The 23,458-nt window shown below is 51.3% G+C and overlaps 1 protein-coding gene across 10 annotated transcripts in view; it reads right to left on the bottom strand.

The window, feature by feature from the left end:
* adgrg6 (adhesion G protein-coupled receptor G6) overlaps positions 1–23,458 on the bottom strand; it is a 201,813-nt gene that overhangs the window by 19,656 nt on the left and 158,699 nt on the right. For 9 of the 10 annotated variants that reach the window (XM_072513806.1, XM_072513837.1, XM_072513830.1 and 6 more), the window contains 5 exons: positions 22,702–22,970; positions 20,123–20,222; positions 16,716–16,999; positions 14,971–15,072; positions 8,283–8,432 (listed from right to left, as the gene is read on the bottom strand). In XM_072513806.1, the coding sequence (XP_072369907.1) occupies positions 8,283–8,432; positions 14,971–15,072; positions 16,716–16,999; positions 20,123–20,222; positions 22,702–22,970 (905 nt within the window). Of the gene's footprint in view, positions 1–6,507; positions 6,561–8,282; positions 8,433–14,970; positions 15,073–16,715; positions 17,000–20,122; positions 20,223–22,701; positions 22,971–23,458 lie in introns of all 10 variants that reach the window. The other variant, XM_072513874.1, reaches the window with a different exon arrangement.

Below are 23,458 nucleotides of genomic sequence, written 5' to 3'. Positions count from 1 at the left end.
TGCCGGATCGGACTTTAACCTTGCCTTGCCGGCCTATCGATCGGCCCCGTTATCCACGGGCCTCTCGCCAGCGCAGCTACTAATGGGTCGCTCCCTCAGGACGACGGTACCTTCCGTCCTGGCACCGACAACAGACCATGAGGCGGTTCTTCGGAACATGCAACTGCAGCGTGATCGCCAGAAAGGTCGGTACGACACACGAGCGACGGACCTGCCCCCCCTGTCCTCCGGAGACAAAGTACGCGTCCATCAACCGTATGGTGGCTGGTCAGCACCGGCCGAAGTCCTCCGACAAGTGGCTCCCCGCTCGTTCCTGGTTCGCATGCCGGATGGTTCCGTGCGTCGCCGCAATCGGCGCGCCCTTCGCCGACTTCCACGCTCACAGCCACACAGCACGCCAGATCCTCAACAGGCTTCCGGGGATGACTTTGTGGAGCTGCCGCACATCACGCCCTTTCCATCGCCACCCATGGCCATGCCTGCACAGCAGCCGGTGGTTCTTGATCCACCCTTGAGGCGGTCAACCCGAATTCGTCGCAAGCCCATTAGACTGGACTTATAATACCGTTCATATGTTTAACAAGTTGCACAATTTTACATGATAACCTGTTGTTGTTTATCGTTCCAGATGTCGTCTGACTGGACAACTGTTCAAGTTTTTTTTCTTCTTCTCTCATTCGCATTTCTGTTATGTTATGGTACAACTTGATTCATGTGACGTACCCGACATCGCCCCATGTACATAGTTCCGTCATATTCACATGCTGCACACGGCACACACACACTCTTAGATGCACTCACGTCACGATCATATTTATTACCACGTAGGCACATATCTTTGTAAAAAAGGGGGGATGTCATGATATTCAAACACACACATCACGATGGACACACTAACAGGCAAATCAGAGTACACAACACCACAACCAATCACAGACAAGAACACCAACCACATAAAAAGCACGAGCACGACACCTGGGGGTCAGAAGGTCTGGGGAGAAGGGAGCAAGAAAGAGCTGTTAAAACACCACAAGCAGGGAGCCCCCCACGTGCAGAGTGCAAAGACCAAACTGTAAATAGTAAGTTTAAATAAAGAAGCGTTGTACCATATGCAACTGTGTTGGCTCATCTGTGTGTCAGAACACCCAACACCACAAAGTGGATGTGTCCTGTGCAGGTTATTACACCCCTCCCCCTCTTCCCCCCCTCCCCCCCCCCCCCGCCACCAAAAGCCCGAAACCCCTCACAAGGACGGCCATTTAGGAGGAGTGGATAGGAGAGGACCAAACGGGTGCAAACCCCAGAGTGACCGGACAACAAACCTAAAATAAAAAATTGGTTTGGATAAGGCTCCACCGAACGGGGAAGCAGGACGGGCAGGCGTGTACTCCACCAAGCATTACGTCAGGCCCAACTCCCTCACCAGTCACACGGGGCGAAGCTGCCAACAGCCGAACCCGGGGACGGCGCGCGCCACAGCATCGGACCCATCAACCCAAGGCCCAATCGGCATGGCATGCCTTCCAGCCACAGAGGGAACCGGGGTGGGGGGGAACATCAGACAACGTCCACCTCAACGTCCCGCAACTCCCCTTAATTTTTTATATTGGGCACTCTAAATTCTACCCCCAAAAAATAAAACACCTACCAAAAACCCCATAGAGCTGTCGCCCCGACATTCTTACAATACACAGGCAAATAAACACAGCGCAAATTAAAAAAAACAAACAGCAGGGTTCCGTGCAAGCTTCCACAGGACCAGGGGCGTCATTATCCGACCCCCCGCCGGGTCGGAGAAAGGCCGTTGGCCGCCGTGAATCCCGCCCCCGCCGAAGTCTCCGGTACCGGAGATTGGCCGAAGTCCCGCCCAGAAATTGCCTGTCCCGCCGGCGTAAATCAAAGCTGGTATTTACCGGCGGGACCAGGTGGCATGGGCGGGCTCCGGGGGGGGGGGGGCGCAGGGTGATCTGACCCCAGGGGGTGCCCCCACGGTGGCCTGGCCCACGATCGGGGCCCACCGATCCGCGGGCGTGCCTGTGCTGTGGGGGCACTCTTTCCCTTCCGCCTCCGCCACGGCCTCCACCATGGCGGAGGCGGAAGAGACTCTCCCCACTGCGCATGCGCGGGAAACTGTCGGCGGCCGCTGACGCTCCCGCGCATGCGCCGCATTTCCGCGCCAGCTGACGGGGCAACAAACGCCATTTCCGCCAGCTGGCGGGGCGGAAATCCCTCCGGCGCCGGCCTAGCCCCTCAATGTTGGGGCTCGGCCCCCAAAGTTGCGGAGCATTCCGCACCTTTGGGCCGGCGCGATGCCCGTCTGATTGGCGCCGTTTTTGGCGCCGTCGGCGGACATCGCGCCGTTGTGGGAGAATTTTGCCCCAGAAGTCACATATGGAATGTCCAGTCAACTCCACACCTGAGTCTCCAGGCACAAAACCTGCAGTCGTACAATAACTGGCAGGTCGCAGGCAAAACATCACTGTTGCAAATCCCACAGTCCAAGCTGCCGCAGAACAGTCTCCCAAACACAACGCTGCACTCACGACTAGAATGACGTTCCAAAACGGCGGCGGCAACTCGAGAACGGTCTCCTCGGTGGACCGCTCTGCCAGCATCAGGAAACAACAGCAGACAGAGATGGACGAAAGCTACGCGACCCACACCAGAATGATACCGCATCTGGTACTGCCAGACACATCAGACTCCAGGGGCAAGATTCTCCGACCCCCCGCCAGGTCGGAGAATCGCCGGGGGCTGGGGTGAATCCCACCCCCGCCGGTTGCCGAATTCTCCGGCAACGGATATTCGGCAGGGGCGAGAATCGCGCCGCACCGGTTGGCAGGCCCCTCCCGGCGATTCTCCGGCCCGAATGGGCCAAAGTCCCACTGCTAGAATGCCTGTCCCGCCGGCGTGGATTAAACCACCTCTCTTACCGGTGGGACAAGGCGGCGCGGGCAGGCTCCGGAGTCCTGAGGGGGGTGATCTGGCCCCGGGGGGTGCCCCCACAGTGGCCTGGCCCACGATTGGGGCCCACCGATCCGCGGGTGGGCCTGTGCCATGGGGGCACTCCTTCCCTTCTGCCTTCGCCATGGTCTCCACCATGGCGGAGGCGGACAAGACCCCCTCCACTGCGCATGTGCGGGGATGCCGTGAGCGGCCGCTGACTCTCCCGCGCATGCACCGCCCGGCAATGTCATTTCCGCGCCAGCTGGCGGGGCACCAAAGGCCTTTCCCGCCAGCTGGCGGGGCTGAAATCAGCCCGGCACGGGCCTAGCCCCTCAAGTTTAGAGCTCGGCCACTCAAGGGGCAGAGGTTTCCGCACCTTTGGGGCGGCGCGATGCCCGACTGATTTGCGCCGTTTTTGGCGCCGGTCGGCGGACATCGCGCCGATTACGGAGAATTTCACCCCATATCACTCCCAGCGGACACACTTCACAAGCCGGCAGCAAAAAAACTCGACCCGGCTCTCGCCTTCCATGACATTAGAGGCTCTAAAAAAAAAACCCCCACAGAAACAAACTCGGTACCGTAGTCCACTCTTTAAAAAAAAAAATTCCCGGGAAGTAGCTCAGCCGAACAAGCAGCACGCCGACAGCTCCAATTCATCATCATCACCAATGTGATAAAGCCAGGGGAGTCCAACAAGCTCCTGAAAAGCCCTTTATTTCAGCAACAGCATCATACATACACAGGCCCCAGTTCCCTTTCACCAGGTCCTCATTCCTTTTTAGCTGGCTCTACAGCTGCCTGCCTTTTATGCTAGTGCTAGGTTAACTCAGTCCAATTGAACACAGGGAACAATCATCCCCAAGTGGTTGTGTCCTGTGCAGGTTATTACAATTGCATTTGCCTTCTTAACTGCCGACTGAACCTGCACGTTAACCTTAAGAGAATCATGAATAAGGACTCCCAAGTCCCTTTGTGCTTCTGATTTCCCAAGCATTTCCCCACTTAGAAAATAATCTATGCCTAAATTCCTCCTTCCAAAGTACATAACCTCACACTTTTCCACATTGTATTTCATCTGCCACTTCATTGCCCACTCTCCTAGTCTGTCCAAATCCTTCCGCAGCCCCCTTGCTTCCTCAATACTACCTGTCCCTCTACAGATCTTTGTATCATCTGCAAACTTAGCAACAGTGGCTTCAGTTCCTTTGTCCAGATCATTAATGTGTATTGTGAAAAGTTGTGGTCCCAGCACCGACCCCTGAGGCACACCACTAGTCACCGGCTGCCATCCTGAAAAAGATCCCGTTATCCCCACTCTCTGCCTTCTGCCAGTCAGCCAATCCTCTATCCATGCCAGGATCTTACCCTTAAAACCATGGGCTCTTAACTTATTTAACAGTCTCCTATGCGGCACCTTGTTAAAGGCCTTCTGGAAATCTAAATAAATCACGTCCACTGGTTCTCCTTTGTTTAACTTCCTTGTTACTTCCTCAAAGAACTCTAACAGATTTGTCAGACATGGCCTCGTCTGGACGTCATTTTATCATGCACTTCCAAGTGCTCCGCGATCTCATCTTTAATAACGGACTCTAAAATCTTACCAATGATCAAAGTCAGGCTAACCGGCCTATAATTTCCCGTCTTCTGCCTCCCTCCCTTCTTAAACAGGGGTGTTACATTAGCCACTTTCCAGTCCTCTGAGACCCTTCCTGCCTCCAGTGATTCCTGAAAGATCCTTCTGAAAATTCTGCTAAGATAGCCAGAGTAATTGGCCATCGGAAGTTTGAACTTCCTGGGGAATTGCCATGCAGTTCTTGCATGGGGACTTCTGCGGGGGGGGGGGAGACATCTTCTAGGGTACGTCCAGGATATGACCACTCGGAAATCAAAAGTTCTGGGCCATTGTATACTTATATTCTTAAAGGTGCACTGAGCCCTGGCGAATTCATTTCTGAAAGAAAAGGCATTAATTGACTTCTGAACATGTGGCATCTTATACAGGCCGGGTGGTGCACAAGGGAAAGACACGGGCAGGAATTCTCCGGCCATTGGAATTCTCTGTTCTCGCCGGCACTGCAACCCACCCGTGGGTTCCCCGGACCCGTGGGCGGGGGGGGCTTCAATGGGAAATCCCATCGACAAGCGGCGGGAGTAGAGAATCCTACCGCCAGCAAACGTAGCACCGCCGAGAAACACACAGCTGGGGGTCCGGAGATTGCCACCCACAATCTTCTTCATAAGTATTAGATCTACAAACAATCAGCGGGATTGTCCGACCCCCCGCCGAGTCGGAGAATCCCCAGGGGGCGGTGCGAATCCCGCCCCGCCTCCCCGACGCCAGCTGCCGTATTCTCCGGTGCTGGTTTTCGGGCGGGGGCGGGGTTCATGCCACGTCGGTCGGGGGCCGTTGGTAGCGCCCGCCCCCCCTCCAGCAATTTTCCGGACCCCGATGGGCCGAGCGGCCGTCCGTTTTTGGCCAGTCCCACCGGCGTGGGTTAGACATGGTCCCACACGGCAGGACCTGGCAGGTAAGTCGGCTAGGGCGGTCCTCGTTGGGGCGCATGGGGATCCAACCCAGGGTGGGGCCCCCATGGTGGCCTGGCCCGTGATCGGGATCCACCGATCTGTGGGCAGGCCTGTGCCGTGGGGGCACTCCTTCCTTCCGCGTCGGCACGGAGAAGACAACCACCTGCGCATGCGCCACAATGCCGGCCGGTCTGCGCATGTGCGGAACCACGACGGCGGTTCCGCGTATGCGTGGGATCACGCCGGCCCTTTGGCGCATGCGCTGACTTGCGCAGTCCCTTCGGCGCCAGCTGGCGTGGCGCCAACCCCTCCGCCGTCCACCTAGCCCCTGAAAGTGTGGAGAATTCCGCACTTTGGGGGGCTGTTGACGCCGGAGTGGTTCGCGCCGGTTTTCCCGCCGGCGTGGGGACTTAGTCCCGTGAAAGGAGAATCCCGCCAATGACTCTGGCATTCAGCAAAATGGCAGGCATCACGCAGTGACCACGATATGTCAGCGTTAAAAAACCTTGAAAAGACAAGCCAGTGAGACTCCAAGGTGAAGCTGAAGGGACAGTCCCCTGAACAATGATACCAAGGGAGGAAAGTAACTCCCATTGTGCAAAGGGAGAACAAGCCAGTCAGATAGAGAAAAGATCAGAGAAGACAACTGTCACATGCACCATACCCTGCAGAGAAGAGGACCACAGTCAGTCCCGCCCAACGAGCACCCCACCCAATCCAAACACTTAGGCATGCTGCAGAAGAGCGATGCAATGCTCAGGCATAGAAAGAGGTCAACTGCGAAACACAGATGCTATCTCGCCACACCATCCCTCCACACTGGAGAGTAGATGGTCCACTCGTGCAGGCAAGTCGCATCAAGCAAAAGCATCAAGCCTCAGCCAATGGTATGGTGGATACCGAAGAGATGCATCTCCCTCCTGCATCTTGACCGCAGCGTGTGTGTGGTGGGCAGCCACCCGCATCTAAACACACAAGATTGCTAGTCGCTCCAACACGTGGCTACCACCATCACTGCCCAGCATGCGTTACCTTGTAAAAGGAGCCCATCTCTGCGTATGGACAAACTCTCAGAAGACATCACCCTGTTCCAAAAACATATCAACGTTTGTTAATCAGAGCTCCATGACACAGAATACATATCATTTGTGCCTTTTACATCTTTTGAAAGGCTCAGCATTGCAAATAGACTTTCGTTATGTTGAGGCCTGTTGCGTAATGGTGCTCACAGCTACACCAGGGGGTAGATGCACTTTTTTAAGATGCAACTTTTATTGCAGTGTTTTTGCAATGCCTTCAGTATTACTCGGAGGCAGGTAAAGCCCATTTTGCACCTTTTCTCAAACAGTCAGCTGGTTTGTCTGTCGGGCAGTGCTGTTATCCTGTCCTTGGCGAGTGGAGGAAGAATGTCTCCTAGCAAGGGGGGATTTGCAACCAAAGAAAGTCTTGGAGAGTAGGTCTTACGGGGAAAGGTTGAGGGTGCTAGGCCTTTTCTCATTAGAACAAAGAAGGATGTGGGGCGACTTGATAGAGGTTTATAAGATGATCAGGGGAATAGATAGAGTAGACAGTCAGAAACTTTTTCCTCAGGTGGAACAAACAATTACAAGGGGACATAAATTTAAGTTGAATGGTGGAAGATATAGGGGGGATGTCAGAGGTAGATTCTTTACCCAGAGAGTAGTGGGGGCATGGAATGCACTGCCTGTGGAAGTAGTTGAGTCGGAAACATTAGGGACCTTCAAGCGGCTACTGTATAGGTACATGGATTACGGTAGAATGATGGGGTGTAGATTAATTTGTTCTTAATCTAGGACAAAAGTTTAGCACAACAATGTGGGCCGAAGGGCCTGTTCTGTGCCGTATTTTCTATGTACATTTCAGCTGATTCAGTGGACCGGGTGTGAAAGTAGTCCAGTCATAATCATTAATTCCGGTGTCTGAAAATTTAAATTAACAATGAAGGTTAATCGGTGCTTTGAAACTTCCTGGTTGTCTGTCTGTGAGAATACTTCAGTGTGATTGGCTGTTTACTCATGGTTTGTTGACATCATTGCTGCCGGACACCTGAAGATCTCCATGGCTTGGCGCCAGTTTCAAACTGTGATTGGGGAAGGGGAAATCCACACCACAGAGAATCGCTGGATTTCTGCGAGCAGCTTTCTTTAATGTCGGCAGGGAACAGCTTTGCTTCACCTCCGCCTGCAAAGTCCAGCCCAACGTTGCTGGTGGGGTGAAATATGAAAGAAATGTGTTGCAATTTTCCAAACCAAAAACGAGACAGAAATGGTGGGATAGGCACAGACTGAAATGTAAAACCGAGGGTAGTGCGGGGCGCCTCGAACCTCTCAAAGAGAAAATGCTGGAAAATCTCAGCAGGTCTGGCAGCTTCTGTAGGGAGAGAAAAGAGCTCACGTTTCGTAAACGGGGAAGTAGATTTAGGACTGAGCTTAGCAGGAACTTGTTCACCCAAAGGGTTGTGAATCTATGGAATTCCCTGCCCAGTGAAGCAGTTGAGGCTCCTTCATTAAATGTTGTTAAGGTAAAGATAGAAGTATTTTGAAGAATAAAGGGATTAAGGGTTATGGTGTTTGGGCGGGAAAGTGGAGCTGGGTCCACAAAAGATCAGCCATGATCTCATTGAATGGCGGAGAAGGCTTGAGGGGCCAGATGGCTTACTCCTGCTCCTAGTTCTTATGTTAGCTCTTTTCTCTCCCTCCAGATGCTGCCAGACCTGCTGAGATTTTCCAGCATTTTCTCTTTGGTTTCAGATTCCAGCATCCGCAGTGATTCGCTTTTACCCTTACCCTTGCTGTTGCTTTTAAAGAAATTGGAGCCAGACTTAAATTTACTCGTCCAGCTGGTGGAGTTCGAGCCGATGGAACTGGACGAGAGGGATTTGCCCAGGTTCTCGGAGCTGACTTTCTTGGTGTTGTTCGTGATCGTACGGCTCCAGTCTGGGAATTGAAACGTCAGAAACAGCGTTTAAGGGAGATTCGCGGAATTGCAATTAAAAATAACAAAGTAACCGCATGAGCTGAAAGATTTTGTGCAATGGAACAGAATTCACTTTCATCTGAGCCAATTCTCGAGATAGGAATTATATTACTATTATTATATCCAAAAATGTTATTCCTCATTGAACTTAACATATTTTCTCTGCATTGCGCATTTGAAGGTCTTTCAGTCAACTCCAAGGGCACCTTGGGTGAGTGTTATTAAGTCTGATTGGACAGGTTCGTGGAGGGTCCATCACATGACCTTCAACTGCTCTGCCCCATGTTCATTGCACGCCAACATGTCCAATCCTCACAATGCACAGTCTACCCACACCAATTGGAATAAAAATAGGCTCTTAATGAATTGGATTGTGCCTGATTGACAGCCAAATAACCTTTTATCCATCCCATTTTTATAAATAATGTTCAGCGGTAATGGAATTACTCTCAGATTTTTTAGTGCCCCTATGGTTTTTATCCCAGGTTTGCTCAGAAGATTAAAGGATAGTCTTTGATTTAGGGCAGCACGGTAGCACAAGTGATTAGCACTGTGGCTTCACAGCGCCAGGGTCCCAGGTTCGATTCCCTGCTGTGTCACTGTCTGTGCGGAGTCTGCACGTTCTCCCCGTGTCTGCGTGGGTTTCCTCCGGGTGCTCCGGTTTCCTCCCACAGTCCAAAGACGTGCAGGTTCGGTGGATTGGCCATGATAAGTTGCCCTTAGTGTGACAAAAAAAGGTTTAGGAGGGGTTATTGGGTTACGAGGATAGGGTGGAAGTGAGGGCTTAAGTGGGTCGGTGCAGACTCGATGGGCCGAATGGCCTCCTTCTGCACTGTATGTTCTATGTCTTGGGGACCCAGGACAAAGCTGGAGAGTCGGCAACTACATTTGGCGGTCATTCTGAAGGGTGTCGCGACCTTCCATCCCTCACCTCGATTGGTGAAGATGATACCAAGACACAGAACCTTTCTTTACTGAGAGAGTTTATTTACCTGTTCAGTCTCCCTCCACTCAACCCAGCTATCCCCTATTAATACACTTATGATTAGATCAAAAAAAGTCAATAAATCAAACATAAAATAACAGAGAGTGACAGCCCCAGGAGCGGGGAGGGGGGGGGGGGGAGGGGGGGGGGGGGAAGTACGGTAACTAAAACAAATTGCTCAAGGGCAATTAATACCCATCACCTATTACTTGTAACCGTAACTATACATTAGACATTAACAAACCTTAACAATGTCATTGACCAGTGATTAACACTGGCCACAGTTTCATCTCACTCAAAATGTCCGCTCTTCAAGCATGACCTGAGATAGAAAGGGCTGACCCTACAGGTCACGGTGACCAAATCTGTACCCATTCTTGCTTAATGTCAAGACCTTTCCAGCAGGAAAATATGCACAGGAATCAGGGGGGGGGGGGGGGGGAAATCGGAGCTGATTTCTTCCCCGTCTCATCTTCACTTCCTAGCCCAGGTACACCCACCGAGCCTGTTTTTCACGCTGGCAACAAAGCTCAAAATGGGACCTCAGTCCACCCAGAGATCCTTTAAAGGCACTCATGTGACTACCTTTTACAGTAAATGGAGTACAAGGTCAAATTACCTGTGTCCTTACTGAAGCCATCAGTATGTGCCTCAGATCTTTCTGTTTCTATAGAGGCAGGTACCCTCATCATTTTTTTAAAGTGTTATGGATGCACAATAAATTATCATAGAATTTACAGTGCAGAAGGAGGCCATTCGGCCCATCGAGTCTGCACTGGCTCTTGGAAAGAGCACCCTACCCAAGGTCAACACCTCCACCCTATCCCCATAACCCAGTAACCCCACCCAACACTAAGGGCAATTTTGGACACTAAGGGCAATTTATCATGGCCAATCCACCTAACCTGCACATCTTTGGACAGTGGGAGGAAACCGGAGCACCCGGAGGAAACCCACGCACACACGGGGAGGATGTGCAGACTCCGCACAGACAGTGACCCTAGCCGGAATCGAACCTGGGACCCTGGAGCTGTGAAGCAATTGCGCTATCCACAATGCTACCGTGCTGCCCTAAAGATTCCATAGCCTACAGGGCTACAGATCAAGTGGGAGAGTCATAGAGGTCTACAGTATGGAAACAGGCCCTTCGGCCCAGCTTGTCCATGTCGCTCAGTTTTTACCACTAAGCTCGTCCCAATTGCCCGCATTTGGCCCATATCCCTCTATACCCAGCTTACCCATGTATGCTAGGAGGTGGGATTAAACCAAAAGCTCTTGCTTGGCCAGCAAAGACTTGATGGGCCAAATGGCCTTCTTTTTTTGCCATACGTCTTCCCATGTTTCTATATTTCTTTTGTAAGGGGCCCCGAAGAATCCAGCACGAGTTTTAAGGATACAAAATAATAAAGTTTATTTACTATAACAACATATACATAGCAGTAGCAGTAACTTCCCTTGCTACCTTCTCCTTCCTCCTGGTTCCTGGACTGGCCAGCTTATTTATAGTAGGAGTTTCTCCGCCCCCCTCATTGGGGAAGTTCATACTCCCATAGGATTGTGGGATAATCATTAGTCCCCAGCCAATCGTCAGTAGGCAGGTTATAACATCCCTCCCCCCCAAAGTCCAAGGAATCCACCATAGGCCCTGGCGAAGGGAGGCGTCGAACTTGTTTGGCCGCAGGCCGGACGCCATTTGCACGCGGCGCTGGATCAGGCGGCGTATAACGAGACGGAGACCGGCGCTTCCGTGATGAATGGCGCGGTTGTACATCCACGGCCTGTGGACCCGAGGACTCCCCCTCTGATTCATCCTGTGTCTCCATCTCGGAGTCAGAGTCTGCTGCCTCCGTCATGTCAGCGTCTCTGTCCCCATTCGGTCCCGTCATGACCTGCGCAGGTTTTGAGTGAGGCACCAGTGGAAGATTTGGAGGACTACCTTCCCTTGTTTCTGGTCTTTGCCGCTGTTGAACTGAGCTCCGGGGGCGGGGAATCTTTTGCGGGGATGATCTTCTGGACCGGACGTGGTCTACATGTTTTCGCTGGAGACGACCCTGGGCTTGCACTTGGTACGATATAGGGCCCGTTTGGCGAAAGATTACCCCAGGAACCCATTGGGCACCACCAGCAAAATTCCGCACGAATACTGGGTCACCGGGCGCAAACTGCCGAATCGGACGATGCCGAGACAATCCCGGTCCCTGCCGTTCTTGTGTGCGGCGTACTTTTGCGCCAATGTCCGGGAAGACCACACGCGTCCCCCACAAGAGGATGCCGTCTTCCACGCTGAACTCTGACAGCTTGGAGGAAAATGCCCGTAACTCGCCTGGGACCTGTCTATGCTGCCCACCATACAGGACTATGTGCCGAACCTTTGACAGGACTGGCTCCGTCTGGGTCCACTCACGGATCTGTGATGCCGTGACAGGCAAGGTGTCCATAAAATTTAGGGTTGCGACCACCTCACCGGTCGTGGGGGTCGACATGGGGCCGGTCGATAAAGGCAATCGGCTCAGTGCGTCGGCATTTGCTATCTGCGTACCTGGTTTGTGCTCCAGAGAATACTCATATGCAGCAAGCAACAAAGCCCAGCGCTGGATCCGTGCAGAAGCAATGGGCGGTATCGGCTTATCCTCTCTGAAGAGTCCCAGCAGGGGCTTATGATCAGTCACGATAGTGAAATGGCGGCCGTACACATACTGGTGGAAGCGTTTCACCGCGAAAACCACTGCCAGGCCCTCCTTCTCGATCTGCGCGTACTTCTTCTCCGCTGCAGTCAATGTGCGGGAGGCGAAAGCTATCGGTCGCTCGGCCCCGTTCTCCATCTTGTGGGACAGGACAGCCCCAATACCATACGGGGATGCATCACATGTGACGAGCAAAGGCTTTCCCGGATCATAGTGGGTTAGTAACCCAGACGACGACAATTGTTGCTTTACCCGCCGGAAAGCGGTTTCTTGCGGCTGACCCCAAACCCAGGTGTGATTTTTCTTTAGCAGCAGGTGTAAGGGGGCCAGCGTAGTTGCCAGATTGGGGAGGAACTTCCCGTAATAGTTTACGAGACCGAGAAAAGAACGAAGATGCGAAGTGTCAGTCGGGGTGGGGGCATGTTGAATTGCACGCACCTTCTCTGCGACGGGGTGCAGACCCTCGCGGTCCACCCGATAACCTAGGTAGACTACTTCTTTTGCCTGAAATACGCACTTTGTGTGACGTAAACGGACTCCAGCCTCCGAAAGGCGTTTAAGGACAGCCTCCAGATTTTCCAAATGCTCTTGCTCCGACGTCCCTGTAATCAACACGTCATCTAGGTAGACAGCCACACGTGGTAAACCTCTCAAAATGCCCTCCATAACACGTTGAAAAATTGCGCAGGCAGAGGATACTCCAAAGGGCAACCGTGTATATTCATACAGGCCCCGGTGTGTGTTAATTGTTACATATGGTCGGGAGGCAGGGTCCAGCTCCAACTGCAGGTAGGCGTGACTCATATCTAATTTTGTGAATGAGAGTCCGCCTGCAAGTTTCGCGTAGAGATCCTCTATGCGAGGCATTGGGTATCGGTCGAGTCGGGAAACTGTATTCACTGTAAGTTTATAGTCGCCACACAAGCGAACTGTGGCATCTGGCTTCATTACTGGCACAATTGGTGCTGCCCAGTCAGCAAAACGGACAGGCCTGATAATACCCAAACTCTCCAAACGAGTGAGCTCCCCTTCTACCTTCTCGAGCAAAGCGTAAGGCACTGGGCGCGCCCGGAAATAGCGCGGTGTGGCTCCTGGTTCAACTTGGATACGGGCTACGGCCCCTTTTATTTTCCCCAGACCAGGCTGGAATACCTCTGGGTATCGTCCTAGCACCTCAGTCAACACTCCAGAAACTGTTTGGAGGATGTGCTGCCATTGCAACCGCAAATGGCGCAACCAGTCCCGACCCAACAGGCTGGGCCCATGGCCACGCACTATGATAAGTGGGAAACGCCCCTCCTGGCGTCCATAGACAACAGGGGTCATTGTAGTTCCTGCAATGTCCAGTGGTTCCCCCGTGTAGGTGGCCAACCTGGCCTGTGAGTCAGTTAGTGTAAGGGTCTGTATACCCTGCTTGATGCGGTCGAATGTCCTCTGGGCGATCACGGAGACCGCTGCGCCAGTATCCAACTCCATCTCCAGCGGGTGGCCATTGACCCGTACTGTCACCTTAATGGGGGCCACACGGGGAGCTGCCACACAATGCAGCTGCAGGCAGTCGTCCTCCGTCTCCACGTCCTCAGGAGTGGTCGCCGCAGGTTCATCCACATGGAAGGTACGGCCTCTGGGCTGGTCCCAGTTACGGCCCCTGGGCTGGTCCCAGTTTCGGTCGGAATGACGGCGCCTCTGGCGTCCCCAGGACCGCCGTCCGCGACTGGGTCGGCGCCTACAAGTCTGACACGGACATGGCTCCTCATCCATTGGCTCTGGAGAAGGCTCCCTTCGGGGAGGAATGTCCGATGGCCACTGGCGTCGGTCTGGTCGTTGCCTCGCCCAAGGTACCGCAGGAGTGCGGGGGGACGTTTTTGGGCGGAAAGGGTTTCGCCCCAAGGCATGCACTTCCATTCCCTGTAGCTCCTGTACTCCTCGCTCTGCGCTCTCTCGGGACAAGACTATTTGTATTGCCTGTTGAAAAGTCAATGTTGGCTCCGCTAACAACTTTCTCTGGGTGGCCGCATTGTTAATACCGCAAACCAAACGGTCGCGTAACATTTCTGACAAGGTCTCACCATAGTCACAGTATTCCGCAATCCCGCGTAGCCTGGATAAAAAATCGGCAAGGGATTCTCCAGGAGTCCTCTCAGCGGTATTAAACCGGTAACGCTGGACTATCGTGGACGGGGTTGGGTTAAAGTGTTGCCCCACTATATTCACAAGTTCGTCAAACGTTTTGGTGTCCGGCGCAGCTGGGTACGTAAGGCTCCTAATCACCCCAAACGTATGCGGTCCGCAGGCGGTGAGCAATATGACCACCTGGCGCTCGTTTTCAGTGAGATTGTTTGCCCGGAAATAGTAACGCATCCGTTGCGTGTACTGGTTCCAGCTTTCCAGTGCAGCATCAAAAACATCCAAACGGCCGTACAGAGGCATGGTATAATAGAAAACAACTTCCAACCTGTATCCAACAAAAATCCAAGGAGGTGGCTTCAGCAGTGTAGACAGCTATTCACTATTACCTTCGTCGCCAGTTTTGTAAGGGCCACGAAGAATCCAGCACGAGTTTTAAGGATACAAAATAATAAAGTTTATTTACTATAACAACATATACATAGCAGTAGCAGTAACTTCCCTTGCTACCTTCTCCTTCCTCCTGGTTCCTGGACTGGCCAGCTTATTTATAGTAGGAGTTTCTCCGCCCCCCTCATTGGGGAAGTTCATACTCCCATAGGATTGTGGGATAATCATTAGTCCCCAGCCAATCGTCAGTAGGCAGGTTATAACAATTTCTATCATTTGCGAGGCTGAAACGGAAGCTGATCTGGATCCTACCGGAATTTTCTGGGAGTCGGAATCTGCCACAGCAAAGATATCGCCTCCATTGCTTCTGTACATTTTCCTTCAGAGCGCAGTGGAACACAAATACGAAGAAGCCTGTATTTAATAAGAAAGTCTTGGTTACAACAGTGAGTACAGGGCCTGGGCCCCGAGTGAAGCACGTGCGGATCCCCGAGCTGTAGGAATCCATGTAGAATGCCATTGCCAATTTACACAAGCTAGGTTTAATGGGAGAGCGATTCCAATGCTATGGGGGCGATTAAACAAGGTGCGCTTGTTCCCCGTACAGCACAGAGGGTTGAGGAGGCCTGATGGAGATATTCAAAATAACGAGGGCTTTCGATTGAGCCAGTGGGAAAAAATTTGTTCCTCTGACAAATGGTTTGGTAGCCAGAGAGTCACTGGTTTAAAATAGGGGAAATAAAGGTGATCAAGATCTGGAATGCGTTACCTGAAGTGCGTGTGAAATCATGGGGGCGATTCTCCGAGCCCCGCGCCGGGCCGGAGAATCGGCGCAACCGCTCCCCGACGCCGGCGTGCGATTCTCCGAGGTGCGGAGAATCGCCGCCATTTGCGCCGGCGCGTTTGGTGCGGTGTCGGCCATGGGCCGCTGGAATCAGCGGGGCCGCCGATTCTCCGGCCTAGATGGGCCGAGCGGGCGCGCCGATACGACAGAGTCCCGCCGCCGCCGTTCACCCCTGGTCGCTGCCGGCGGGAACTCTGCGGGAACGGTCGGGGGGCGGCCTGTGGGGGGGGGGGTGCGGGGGCCTCCTTCACCGGGGGGGCCTCCAATGGGGTCTGGCCCGCGACCGGGGCCCGATCGGCGGGCTGGCCTGTTCCCCCCCCCCCGGGCCTATTTTCTGGTGCGCCGGCCCCTGAACACCGACGCCATGTTGAGTCGGGGCCGGCGCGCTAAAGAAGTCCCCCGCGCATGCGCAGGTTGGCGCGGCGCCCATTTGGTGGCACGAAAGGAGGCTGGAGCGGTGTGAACCACTCCAGCGCCGTGCTGGCCCCCTGTGAGTGCCAGAATCGGACGTACCCGGGCCCGGTTCGCGCCGTCGTGAAACGCGACAGCGTTCACGACGGCGCGAACACTTAGGCTCCATATCGGAGAATCCATAGCATCTTCCAGAAGGTCATTGAAGAGTCCTGATGGGGAGATGGCGGCGTAGTGGGTTTGTCACTGGTCTAGTATTCCAGGAAACCCTGGGCAATGTTCTGGGGACGTGGGTTCAAATCCCACCACGGCAGATGGTGAAATTTAAATTCAATAAAATTCTGGAACTAAAAGTGTTACCATGAAACCAAAATCCCATCTGATTTACTCATGTCTTTTAGGGAGGGAGGGAAATCTGATTGATTGATTGGTTTATTGTGAAAAGTGAAAAGTATTTACAGTGAAAAGTATTTTTCTGCGGCCAAGGGAACGTACACAGTACATAGTAGACAAAAAGAATAATCGACAAAGTACATCGACAAACTGCGATTGGTTACAGTGCGGAACAAGGTGCCAAACGAAGCAAATACATGAGCAAGAGCAGCATATGGCTTCGTGAATAGTGTTCTTACAGGGAACAGATCAATCCGAGGGGGAGTCGTTAAGGAGTCTAGTAGCTGTGCAATCAAACAACCACAATGATTTACGTTATAGGAGAAAAGGTGACGATTGGTTGGCAAGTCAACTCTGATTAGTGGAGCCGTTGCCACGGAGAAAGCAGCGGGGAACAGGATGAGAATACCTTGCAAAGAGTTGAAGATGGCAAACAGGTACATGAACGCCAGATTCACTGGACCCCAGGCAAAGAAGGCAAAGCCCCAGGTCATCCCCAGCAGGAACGTTAAGCTGACAACGCTCCGCAGGTTCCGCAGAATCTCCTCCCTCAGGTTCCGGTTGCTCTTCTTGCCATTCCTTCCACAGATCTGCATTAAAACCACGATAAACATGGCTACGTTCACCAGGAAGACGATCACGAAATAGCTCACACAGGTGACATAGAACACGATGGGATGATTGATCCAGCAACTACAGGGGGGATGGAAAGGAAAATAAATTAATCAAGATTAAAACAGGCCATGTCATCCAATTGGTTGAAAGATTGACCATCAATCCAACTATTTACAATTTTTTAAAAGATATTTTACTCCAAATGGAAACAATGACAACATCACATTCCAACAAAACAGGGTTAACAGTTTGTACATTTTTCCCCTTTTAGTTCACTCCCCTTCACCAGCCTCCCCTCCACAGCGATGTATATATAGCTCCTCAAATATCATCATGGTGGCCTCCATTGTTGAAGCCCTCTTCTGACCCCCTGAAGGCAAACTTAATCTTTTCCAACCGGAGAAATCTGTACGGGCAATCGAAGAACAAAGTACAGCACAGGAACAGGCCCTTCGGCCCTCCAAGCCTGTGCCGACCATGCTGCCCATCTAAACTAAACTCTTCTGCACTTCCGGGGTCTGTATCCCTCTATTCCCATCCTATTCACGTATTTGTCAAGATGCCCCTTAAATGTCACTATTGTCCCTGCTTTCACCACCTCCTCCGGCAGCGAGTTCCGGGCACCCACTACCCTCTGTGTGAAAAAACTTACCTCATACATCTCCTCCAAGCTTTGCCCCTAAATCAGAGAGATGAAGGGAACGGCTTCTGCCCCCTTCCCCTTGGGCAGCTCCGGCACCTCCGAAACCCCAAAGATCGCCACCATGGGGTCCGGCTTCACCTTGGCTCCCACTATCCTCGATAAGCTCCCAGAAGTTCTCCAACTTCTCACATCCCCAGAACATGTGATCGCAATTCGCCGGCCCCCCGTTTACACTTCTCACATCCATCCACAACCCGGGAAGAACCCGAGTCATGTGCCCCACTTTAAACTTTAAACAAGCTCATCTCGCACAGGAGGAGGGTGAGTTCACTCGCCGCATCGCCTCACACCAGAGCCCCCATCCTATCTCCCTCCCCGACTCCCCGTCCCACTTACGCTTCATCATTTCTACCAGCCTTACGATGCTGCCCAACCACCTGTATATATCCCCGGTCCTGCCCTCCCCCACCTCATCTGGGAGCAGCAATTTTCCCAGCAGCGTGTACTCCGGTAATTTGGGAACGTCGGTAGGGCCTTACACACAAAGCCCCGCACCTGCCAGTACCTCCCCCTCGGTAACACAAACCTCTCCTGCAGCTCATCCAACCCAGCGAATGTCCCCTCCGCGAAGATATCCCTGACTCGCTCCAGCCCCTCCTCCCTCCACCACCTATACATCCCATCCATCCCTAAACCAATTAGCGGCTGGTTTAGTACAGGGCTAAATCACTGGCTTTGAAAGCAGACCAAGGCAGGCCAGCAACACGGTTCAATTCCCGTACCGGCCTCCCCGAACAGGCGCCGGAATGTGACGACTAGGGGCTTTTCACAGTAACTTCATTTGCAGCCTACTTGTGACAATAAGCGATTTTCATTCATTCATTTCATTCATTCCCTGCCGGATTAAACCTGTGGTTCCCATACAGTGGTGTCAGCACTGACATCTGGTCCAATTTAAAAGCCTTCTCAACTGATTCCAGATAGTCGACTCCACCACCGGACTCCCCGTACCGTCAATTAATTATTGAGGAAAGAATATTAACCATGGTACTGGCAGACGTTGCTGTAGAACTTAGGCTGTGTGACATCAATAGTAAAAATAAAGCATCGTCAGTCGAACTTCCTCTTCATTTTACTGGAAAATATTATTCCAGAAACAAGGCAAGACCACAGCATTCAAGCAGAAGATGAGGAACACAGGGATATGTCAATGGATGTTTTGCCATGACACATGATAATGCCCTGAATTGGGGTAACTGTAGCACACAGTTGCGTGAGTCATGTAGGATGTGGTTTAACCCTGGTTTTCTCTGTGCTATCTTGTAGAGCAAAGTCCCGTGGCCGCAGTTGTTGAGAATCTATCTGTGCTTTCAGCTGTTGTCAGCCCTCAGAAATGACATGTCCCTTCCAATCCCTATTCCTCCACTAATCGGCAATAATGTATTTTCCCAAATCTACCATTCTGGAGGTGTCTCTTAAAGAACGCAGTACGTTTCAATCGTATTGGGTGGGGGTGGGGGCGGGGGGGGGGGGGGGGGGTGGGGGGGTATAACCGTGCTTTGGGTTAAGTAAATCTGCGGTAAACAGGATCAGAAATCTAAAATTTGAGGGGTACCCTAGGTGTGGGCCTTTGCAGAGAATTGACCAGTAACTTGGTCAATACACCTCCACAAAAGCACAGTGCGAATCAAATTAACCGGTTGTTCCCCTCATTTTGATTGGTGGGATCTTACTATGCAAAAACTGGTGACTAGGTTTCAGTGGCTGTGGAGTCTTAGGGTAATCCTGAGTGTCAAATCGTGATGAATGTAAGAAATGTTTGTATTTTATATTTTCTGCAGTAAGGGTATTAAAACCTGGGTTAAGGTGCATACACACAGTGCGCCTGCTAGCTCTGTGATTAAGGGGTTGTAAAAGTGAAGTCTTCATTGGTTTTTCAGGTGAGGTGTCCGGCTAATGGAACATTGCTTATGTTTAAAGGACAACTGGGGTGTAGATAATTTATGAAGAGTGTTGTAATTGGTCCTGCTTAAACAGGTTATGTAGGACAACATAAAATGTGTCTTTGCACTGATTGAATATTATAATTAAGTAAGCATGCACTTGTTGTAATTGGGTAATTGTTCTCACAGACTCTGCATGATGTAAACCTCATTGATAGTCATGATTGGATATCGATCCTTGAATCCGGGCTCTCTGGCATGCCAGCTTGGAATGCCATCAGCCCGTGCTGTGGCTCACAATAAAGGCCTCATTTGTAACTTCAAAAGTTTTGGGCTGGTTTTGAGCGGCAGAGTCAAGTACACGACAGTCACATGGCTGTGTAATGTCCCCCCAATGCTCAATGTGATTTTCTGATTCTATGAATACACAGCTCAATAGAAAATCCAGGCTCTTATCCCTTAATGTAGAACTATAGAAGCCTACAGCACACAGAAAAAAGCCATTCAATCCTTCATGCCTGTGACATCACTTTGAACGTGCTACACACCCAGTCCCTTTCCCTTCCTCTCTTTACCACCTCCAAGTGTGCTGCTTTAATAACTTATGGAACTTACAATTGGGAGGCTTCGTTGTCTGATTCACCCCCATATTCTTTTGCACCGTAGAAATTTATGTTGATTGCCAGAACAATCACCACCACGAGAGCAGGTAAACCTGTGGACAGTCAAGGTGGAGAGAATATAGAATCATTGAAGAACATTGTATAGCCAACCCAATGGTTCCGGTCTTCCCAGTATTTAACTGGAGGGAATTTTGGCTCATCCGCTACTGGATGTCGGATAAGCAGTCTGATAATGTAGCAGCGGTGGAGGAGACGAGGTGCTGAGGTTGAGTCATCAGTGTATATGTGATACAAACATTGTGTGTTCAGGTGATGTTCCCGAGGGGCAGCCTGTAGATATGGGTGGCACAATAGCACAGTGGTTGGCACTGTTGCTTCACAGCGCCAGGATCCCAGGTTTGATTCCCGGCTTGGGTCACTGCCTGTGCGGAGTCTGCACCTTCTCCCCGTGTCTGCGTGGGTTTCCTCCGGATGTTCCGGTTTCCTCCCACAAGTCCTGAAAGACGTGCTTGTTAGGTGAATTGGACATTCTGAATTCTCCCTCAGTGTACCCGAACAGGCGCCGGAGTGTGGCGACTAGAGGCTTTTCACAGTAACTTCATTGCAGCGTTAATGTAAGCCTACTTGTGACACTAATAAAGATTATTGTTAAGAAATATGATTGGGACAAGGATTGATCCTTGGGCGTGCTGCCAAAGATAATAAACAAAGACAAACAAAGAACAAAGAAATGTACAGCACAGGAACAGGCCCTTCGGCCCTCCAAGCCCGTGCCGACCATGCTGCCCGACTAAACTACAATCTTCTACACTTCCTGGGTCCGTATCCCTCTATTCCCATCCTATTCATGTATTTGTCCAGATTCCCCTTAAGTGTCACCATCGTCCCAGCTTCCACCACCTCCTCCGACAGCGAGTTCCAGGCACCCACTACCCTCTGCGTAAAAAACTTGCCTCGTACATCTCCTCTAAACCTTGCCCCTCGCACCTTGAACCTATGAATAATGAATGATGAGGGAGCGGGGAGAGAAAGCATTGCAAGTGATTCTCGGAATACAATTAGATAAGAATGGAATCAGGCATGAATCTTCACACCCAGCTGGATGAGAGGAGAGGGGTGTTGGAGGAGGATGGTATAGTCAACCGTGTCAAAGGTTGGTCAAGTCGGATGAAGAGAAATATTTTGCCTTCGTCACAGTGACACAGGACGTCATTTGCGACCTTGATAAGAATTGTTTCAGTACTGTTACAAGGGAACAGACCTAATTTGAGGGATTCAAATGTAGAGTTCCGGTAAAGATGAGTTCAGCTTTGGGAAGGAGCAACACACTCAGAGACATTTGTACATGAATCACAACAGGTAAGTCTGCAGGGACCGAAAGTGATCAGGAAGGCAAATGGAACATTGGCATCTATTGCCAGGGGAATGGAACACAAAATTAGGGAAGTTTTACTGCAGCTGTGCAGTGTCTTGGTGAGTCCATGTCTGGAGTACTGTGAGGCGTTTTGATCTCCTTATTTGAAAAGGGATATGATTGTGTGAGAAGTAGTTTATAGAAGGATCACTCGACTCATTCCTGGGATGAAGGGCTTGGACAGTTTGGGTTTATACCCACAGGAGTTTAGAAGAATGACCGGTGACCCTATTGACACACATAAGATCCTGAGGAGACTTGACAGGATGGAAGAGACCTGAGAATATTTCTTCTTATGGGGGAGACTCGAACTAGGGAACACAGTTTAAGAATATTAGGTCTCCCTTTTAAGATGGAGATGAAGAGCCATTTTGTTCCCTGAGGCTCCTCAATCTGTGGAATTCTCTTCCTCAAAAAGCAGTGGAGGCTGGGTCATTGAATTTGTTCAAGGCTGATTCGGGAGTCAAGTGTTATGGGAAACAGTCAGAAAATTGGAGTTGAAGCCACAATAATATCAGCCATGATCTTATCAAACAGCGGAGCAGACTCAAAGGGTCAAATGGTCTACTCCTGTTCCCACATTGTATGGTGCCATGAATGTCAAGTGAAAGTGGTTACAGTCTCTGCTTCTGACTTCGAATAGCCTCTAATACCACAGTTAGTTAGTTGTAGTAACCATTGATATAAAGCACAGAAGAGCTAGGGCACTAAATGCAATGTTTCCAGCTTTGTCTTATGTTCTGAGGGGCGACATGGTGGCACAGTGGTCAGCACAGCCGCCTCACAGCACCAGGGTCCCGGGTTCAATTCTGGCCTCGGGTGACTGTCTGTGCGGAGTCTGCACGTTCTCCCCGTGTCTGCGTGGGTTTCCTCCGGGTGCTCCGGTTTCCTCCCACAGTCCAAAGATGTGTAGGTTTGGTGGATTGGCCATGCTAAATTGTCCTTTAGTGTCCAAAAAAAAGGATGTGTAGATTAGGTTAAGGGGTAATTGGGGGGGATAAGGTAGGGGAGTGGGCCTGGGCGGGGTTGCTCTTTCAGAGGGTCAGTGCAGACTCGCTGAGCCGAATGGCCTCCTTCTGCACTGTGTGGATTCCAAAAGAACTGATGCAAAGAAACAAAAAGATATCACACACAGCATCCTTGCCAATCTAACTTACCCCATCCAATGATACAGAACTTGAGCATGTACTTTCTGATGTACGTGTTAAAGACCTTCACCAAGGCTATGTACATGTGAACAGCCTCTAGTCCCATCCAGGTGAAGGAGGCAAGCAGGAAGAAGTGAAGTAACGCTGCCACGGCAATGCACAATCCAGGAATGTTGAACGATGCAAGCCAGCCATCGATCAGGAACATAAGGTTCAGGAGAAACAGCGCGGTGCTGAGATTCATCAGGATCTTTGACGGATAATCCCGTCGAAGTTTCCTAGATGGGGAAAGGAAAAGTTTAACTGAAGTTGTTCTGCACCATCTGTTCGTTACATTACAGCAGTGGCAACACTTGGAGAAGTAACTGATTGGCTGTAAAGCTGAGGTTTGCAAAAGATGCTGTAAAAATGTGAGATTTCCCCCCATGATGCTTTTCACCATGGTGAAATCACAATCTATCATGTTGTCTCTTACTCTGACGCATTTCATCCCAGGGCACCAATATACTGTGGAACTCCTCATCACCCTTAGCTTCCCCTGCCACCTTCAATCTTCAGGCTCGTAAAACACAAAGTTACTGTCACCCCCATCGACAGGATTCCTGAAACATGTTGGGCTGGATTATCCGTTCCTGAGACTAGGTGTTGACACAGGTGCAGGATTCGTGGACTTTCTCAACAGCAAAATTGGCGCCGAACCTGGACCGATTCGGCGACCGTTGAGGGGCCCCGGCGCCACGTGGAACACAATCGATTCCAATGAGAA

This window comes from Scyliorhinus torazame, chromosome 1 (assembly GCF_047496885.1).
Source record: "Scyliorhinus torazame isolate Kashiwa2021f chromosome 1, sScyTor2.1, whole genome shotgun sequence".
NCBI classification, from domain to species: domain Eukaryota; kingdom Metazoa; phylum Chordata; class Chondrichthyes; order Carcharhiniformes; family Scyliorhinidae; genus Scyliorhinus; species Scyliorhinus torazame.
Note: the sequence above shows the minus strand (reverse complement) of the source record. Positions and strands in the feature narration are given on the sequence as shown.